Below are 6,269 nucleotides of genomic sequence, written 5' to 3' on the forward strand. Positions count from 1 at the left end.
CCCCACCACACACACACACACACACACACACCACACACCACACACACACACACACACGCACACACCACACACACACACACAACACACACACACTGGCCTGCGGCTGGTCCGCGCTGCGGCCGCCGATCTGTGCACCGCAGCGCACGCACGCACGCGCGCGCGAGGGCACAGCGGCCCCGCGGGCGGAGAGGGCCGGCGCAGTGCGCCGCAGGGGGGCACACCCACATTGAATGGCAATGAAGGAATATGCATACTCACCCATCGCTGTGTTGTTCTCTGTGACAGTTGTCCGCTTGTCACCGTTCATGGCGACAACGACGGGAGACGTTCGGCAACATATCCATGGTGGAATACGACTTCGATGACGAGTCATTCGACGAAGTGTCGGACGACGCCAGAGACTTCATCGACAAACTTCTAGTCCTAAACCAAAAGTTAGTAGGCCCCCCTATCTGTGTATCTGTGTATGTGTGTGTTTGTGTGTGTGTGTGTGTGTTTGTTTGTTTGTGTTTTTTTTTTTTATTTGCTTGTGTGTGTGTGTGTGTGCGTGTGTTGTGCGTGGTGTAGCGTGCGTGCGCGTCAGCTTGCGTGTGTGTGTGTGTATATATCTTTGTGAATCTGTCGTTCCATTAGTAACTAAACAGAAATGTTTTATTTTGTTTATAGCAAACGAATGTCAGCCAAGGAGGCCTTGAGACATCGCTGGTTAGAGGTACGTGAATAAATTGCGCCTAAGAATGCTTCACGACCTGTTCACATTTCCAGGTTATCCCTAATAACATCAAGGGTGAATAATGATAGAATTCTAATTACAATAGAATTTATATTTAATGTTTATTTTACAGAATTTATATTTAAGAATAGAATAATCTATTATTATTCACTCCTGATATATCTCTATGTTCAAACGCAGTAATAAAGTTATCAATGATATTAGGTGGAATTGTGTTACGCCAACGCTATATTGAGTGACACATCCCACACTCTGTCAGGTTAACGATAAGCTTTTGTCGTCACCAATACTTTAGTAGCAGACAAAAACGCGTCGTACATAAAGATATTCGACGGAATTAATACGTGTTTTAATTATTGTGCGCTGAGATGTTTTTATGCGCTGTTGCATCGGAGGAGTGCACGTGCCGTTCCTTGCGCTGTCCCCTAACCACTCTTTCATACGCAGAAAACCCCACCATGAATGCGGGCTGATGCCTTGGTCTTATGATTGCCTTATGGCCAGGGGTAGGCTCAAAGTTATGGTTAGGGTTAGGGATATACTAGTTAGCGGTAGGGTTGGAGTTAAAGTTATCGTTGAGGTCAGGGTTGGGTTAAGGTTACAGTTACAGTTAGGGTTATGGTTATTACTATAGTATCGGGGTTAATGCTAGGAATACGGTTAAGCTTATGATTGCGCGTTGGGTTAGGGTTAGGGTTAGAGTTAGAGTTAGGTTAGGATTACGGTTAGGGTTAGGATTACGGTTAGGGTTAGGATTACGGTTAGGGTTAGGATTACGGTTAGGGTTAGCATTTCGCGTTGGGTTAGGGTTTGGGTTAGGGTTAGAGTTAGGGTTAGGATTACGATTTATAGTTAGGGTTATGATTACGGTTAGGGTTAGGACTGCGCGTTGGGTACTCGCTTACTACGTTACTTCCTCCACCGACCTCACACTGCCCCCTTCTTATTCTGCTCCCCCATTACATCTGTGGAACAGCAGCTGCTGTTTAACGCAGGATTCTTTCTCTTTCTGTGCAAGCAGAAGGAAGAAGTGCGGGACACGAAACTCGACAAGAAGAAGCTGAAGAAGTACGTGATAAAGAGACGCTGGCACAAGGCCACCAACGCCATTCTCGCGTTACGAAGAATGGGCGCCAACATCTAACTCCAGCGTCGCAGACGACTCTACATTCAAACCCGAATGAGCGCCCTCTATACTCCTGACGTTCTATTTCCGCACAGTAGCAGACCAACGAACTGCTGGCGTCCGCGGGGGGAGGCGCCTTTTCACCAATGCGTCGTCTGCTTGGACGGTTGTGACGTGTCGGGCTACGGCGACGTTTATGGGAGGTTTTGATCTCGTTTTTGGTTTGTCGCTGCGAACATTTCCGATGTTGGAACAACAGGGGTATTATGACTAGCAGACGAGAGGACTGTCTGCCATCACTGCGTCACTCCGACGCCATTAGTGCGTCATTTCGGCGCCATTACTGAGTCACTACAGTTACCATATTTCTACCATCGAGGCTGGTTTATCGAGTACCCGGATGCCTTTTCCCTCCATTTGAGATCACTGCGAGTAGTTTATGTGGGATGAGATCGCTGTCATGTATAGTCATTTTAAGAGATCTCCTCTCGCTATATACGTTTTTATCTATATATTATCTATGTGTAATTTATTCGTTATTTAATTGTTCTTATGAAGACTGCTGACGTGTAAACGTAGTTTTGTGCTGTCGTATGGAGGTTTTACCGATAACACATTATCTCTATTAGCTAAGACTTCTCGCCGCAAAAGCCGACTGTGCTCTTGGCCATGGCACACAGCATCAAGCACATATATAAATTCGGCAAGTCTAATAAGATGAATATATTACGCAATCGGTCATTACCAATCAGGAATGTTCACTTCTAGTCACGTATAAGCGCTACCGGCCGGTATATCATTTTGTAGTGAAATCTGATGCATGAAAGTCGAAAGCACTCGTTCCTTACATTTCCATCAATAACGATGCCAGCTGCAGTACCATTTTTGGCACGAAATTCAATGTGCCGCCACCTAGTGGCAAATAAAATCGTATTTATTTCTTATGAATAAACCGGCAGGACCTATAATATAAGCAATATGCTTCGCCATCTGACAGCACCCTGCAGCAGGCAAATCAGAAGTGACGGCCCCTTGCGTGTTTATATAAAGTTAAACTTTGTTTAGTAAGCTGAAGGCAGTTAGCTTTACCACGAGAATCGTAATGTAACGTGACGTGTGTCTGTGTGTGTGTTTGCTGTTAAACACACACCACGTGCCTGCGCGCGCGCGTGTGTGTATGTGTGCCTTGGTATGATAAACGAAATATACAGTTATAAATATTCTACGCTATTGGTAATTGCATTACTTTCGGGTCTGCATGATTCTTTATTGTTATTGTTTTGCACGTTCGAGGAGAATTTTTATGTGCGCATATAATCGTGTAACATGAAAGGCTTTTAAATATGAATGATAAAACTAGTACACAACATCTTCATTTGTTTGCACCACAATACCACGTCCCTTCTTTACTATAACATGCGGAACTTTGTCACGATGTGTTTACAAAAACATACTAAAAAATTTCGCGGCCTGTTAACGCGAACATACAGTTATTTTCAGCGACATAGATGTTGAGTCATCGGCTGCGACACGTCAACTGTATGAAGCATTGTTGCGAATCTAAAATAAATGGCAGTCTATCGTAGCGTTTAGCGCATATATATATATATATATATATATATATATATATTATAATACAGTATATATATCTATAATGATATAGTATACTGTAGTATTATAAGAATTGTCTATAGTTTAGCGTAGTGTAGCTGTTAGCTTGTAAGGTTGCGGCGACAAGGTGATGCCAAGTTTCCCTTTCGCCTCCGGCCTCGGGCTGCCCTCTGGCGGCGCTAATGTGAACCTCTGCAGCACGCTCGAGAAGAAAAGGAACAATTCCATCCTGGCGAGAAGTTCACCGATGCAGAGGCGCGTACCGGATGAGAACGGGATCAGCGCTTCCCGGTTCGTGACCTTGCCGTCTGCGTCGAGGAAATGTTCGGGATAGAACTCGTCCGGTTTCTCCCAGTATCTCGGATCGTGCGTGACGGCCCACAGGTTCGGGATCAGAACGGTTCTGTTGGGAATTCGGTAGCCTCCTATGGTTGTCTCCTTCGTCGTGGCACGTAGCACACCAAGAGGCACGACGCTGCTGCAGCGCAACATCTCCAGTACGGCGGCATGTGTGTAAGGCAGGTTCGGTTTATCTTTAATAGACGGAAGGCGCCCTCTACCGACCACTTCATCTAATTCGGCCTGGACCTATTGGCATGGGGGGGGGAGGGAGGAGAAAATTGCTGTAATAAACTAGTCTTGTTTATTGTCACTGAATTTCTGTTGGCGCGTATTCGTAATATAATCTCTCTTTCACTGCCTCACGCGGGAGACGTACACACTCTCTCTCTCTCTCTCTCTCTCTCTCTCTCTCTCTCTCTCTCTCTCTCTCTATCGCGCGCGCGCTCTCTCTCGCTTTTTCCCGCTCTCTCTCTCTATCGCGCGCGCTCTCCTTCTCGCCCTTTCCCGCTGCTGCTCTCTCGTCTTCTCTGCTATAAAATCGCGCGCGCTCTTCTCTCGCCGCTTCCCGCTCTCTCTCTCTCTATCCGCGCGTCGCTGCTCTCTCTGCTCTCTCTCTCGTCCGCCCTTTCCCGCTTTCTCTGCTCGTCTCTCTCTCTCTCCCATCTCTTTCTCCTATTTCTCTCTATTGTCTCTCTCTCTCTCTCTCTCTCTCTCTCCTCTCTCTCTCTCCTCTGCGTCTCTCTCTTCTCTCTCTCTCTCTCTCTCTCTCTGTCTCCCTACCTCTGTCGCTGTCTCTCACTCACTCTTGCTCCAACTATCCCGCTAAGCTGAGAGATACTACTATATAGTCATGCACCGGGTAACACCGTCTTCATACTATACGCATTAAGAGTCCATAATAGAGATAAAAGAGTCTCTGTTATGGACTCTTGATACGCATGAATCTAATTCAGCATACGCATGAATCTACTTCAGCATACGCATGAATCTACTTCAGCATACGCATGAATCTACTTCAGCATACGCATGAATCTACTTCAGCATACGCATGAATCTACTCCAGCATACGCATGAATCTACTTCAGCATACGCATTCATGAATCTACTTCAGCATACGCATGAATCTACTTTAGCATACTAATACATGAATCTACTTCAGCATACGCATGAGCGTACGCTGCATGCGGGAGCAGCCTGCTACCTTTCTCTGTATGTCCGGATATCTCAGCATGTAGAGGAGGCCCCACTTAAGTGTATTGGTCGTCGTCTCGGTGCCAGCGGCAAACAGGTCCCCGAGACAAGCCACTAGCTGCTCGTCTGAAACGCAGGCAAACACCGGCGTGTGAAGCTAGTGGGAATTAATTCGATGATAATGAGATTAATTAGATGCTAATTGGATTAATAAATTAATAGATCATAGAATATAGATGATAGAGAATAGATTATAGGGAATAGAAAATAGATAGATTAATAGATTAGATAAATTAATAGAAAATTACTAGAAAATTACAATTAGAAGAATTAAGATTTACAAGAATTACTATAATAGAAAATTACTATAGAAAATTACTAGAAAATAGATTAATAGATTAATTAGATGATAATTTAATTAGAACCTCCTTGTTGAATTAATTCGATTAGTATATAGAGCCATCGAGTTATGAAGAAATATGAACGGTGTCACAGGGGAAATACTTTGACGCTTGACGCTATAACCAGGACTGAATAATGACAAATTGTCAAACTGTAACAAAAGCCCATTTTACTGTTGCCCTCGCTTTCGCAGAGATGCCGCCCTCTGGTGACGCATAACAAATACCGCTAATACAAACGGGCCTAAGTTTTGTGGCAAGTATATAGTCCCCAGAGTTGTATTAGGTATATAGTAAGTATATTTGTAGTAAGTGTAGTAGTTGTGATATAGGTATAGATACCTGACATGTGGGTAGTAGGATGGCGGGAAGTCGAACCCTCCTTCGTCGTCTGCATCTTTGCGAGGTAGGCGTCGATGTAGTCACGTGGGTTGCTGACGTCGACTGTCTCCTTGTGCTCAACTAATTCGATATCCAGCCAGTTGGCGCGTATCCAATCGCTGTTCCTCTTGAATTTCGTCAGCACGTTTCCTGGTAGAATGCGAAGGAACGGCAGAAAGGCGGCTGCAGCTCCATTCGACATATTAGCAGCCTGTTGTGTGTGTGTGAGAGAGCGAGAGAGAGAAAGTATTGACCGTGGGTAGTATTAAAGAGAGAGACAGAGAGAGAGAAAGAAAGAGAGAGAGAGAGGGGGGAGTGAGGGAGGAGAGAGGAGGGAGCGAGAGAGAGAGAGTATTGACCGTGGGTAGTATTAAAGAGAGAGACAGAGAGAGAGAAAGAAAGAGAGAGAGATGAACCCTGCGCGCCGCCCCTGACGTCACAAATTATATCAATACCAAAATTTAGGTCTCTAGCTCTCGTTAAG

At 45.1% G+C, this 6,269-nt stretch overlaps 2 protein-coding genes across 2 annotated transcripts in view; one reads left to right on the forward strand and one right to left on the reverse strand.

Annotated features, from left to right (window-relative positions):
- Window positions 1-3,084, forward strand: part of LOC106812475 (myosin light chain kinase 2, skeletal/cardiac muscle-like) — a 32,382-nt gene extending 29,298 nt beyond the window's left edge. The window contains exons 8-10 of the mRNA XM_014816360.1: window positions 337-434; window positions 667-712; window positions 1,755-3,084. Of these exons, the coding sequence (XP_014671846.1) occupies window positions 337-434; window positions 667-712; window positions 1,755-1,877 (267 nt within the window). The 3' untranslated portion in view covers window positions 1,878-3,084. The remainder of the gene's footprint in view (window positions 1-336; window positions 435-666; window positions 713-1,754) is intronic.
- A 146-nt stretch (window positions 3,085-3,230) lies between these two features.
- Window positions 3,231-6,269, reverse strand: part of LOC106812474 (cytochrome P450 2U1-like) — a 6,386-nt gene continuing 3,347 nt past the window's right edge. The window contains exons 2-4 of the mRNA XM_014816359.1: window positions 5,747-5,996; window positions 5,014-5,129; window positions 3,231-4,058 (exon numbers count right to left, since the gene is read on the reverse strand). Coding sequence (XP_014671845.1) covers window positions 3,555-4,058; window positions 5,014-5,129; window positions 5,747-5,996 — 870 coding nt within the window. The 3' untranslated portion in view covers window positions 3,231-3,554. The remainder of the gene's footprint in view (window positions 4,059-5,013; window positions 5,130-5,746; window positions 5,997-6,269) is intronic.

The sequence above is a fragment of the Priapulus caudatus genome, unplaced genomic scaffold (assembly GCF_000485595.1).
Source record: "Priapulus caudatus unplaced genomic scaffold, Priapulus_caudatus-5.0.1 Scaffold652, whole genome shotgun sequence".
Taxonomy (NCBI): domain Eukaryota; kingdom Metazoa; phylum Priapulida; class Priapulimorpha; order Priapulimorphida; family Priapulidae; genus Priapulus; species Priapulus caudatus.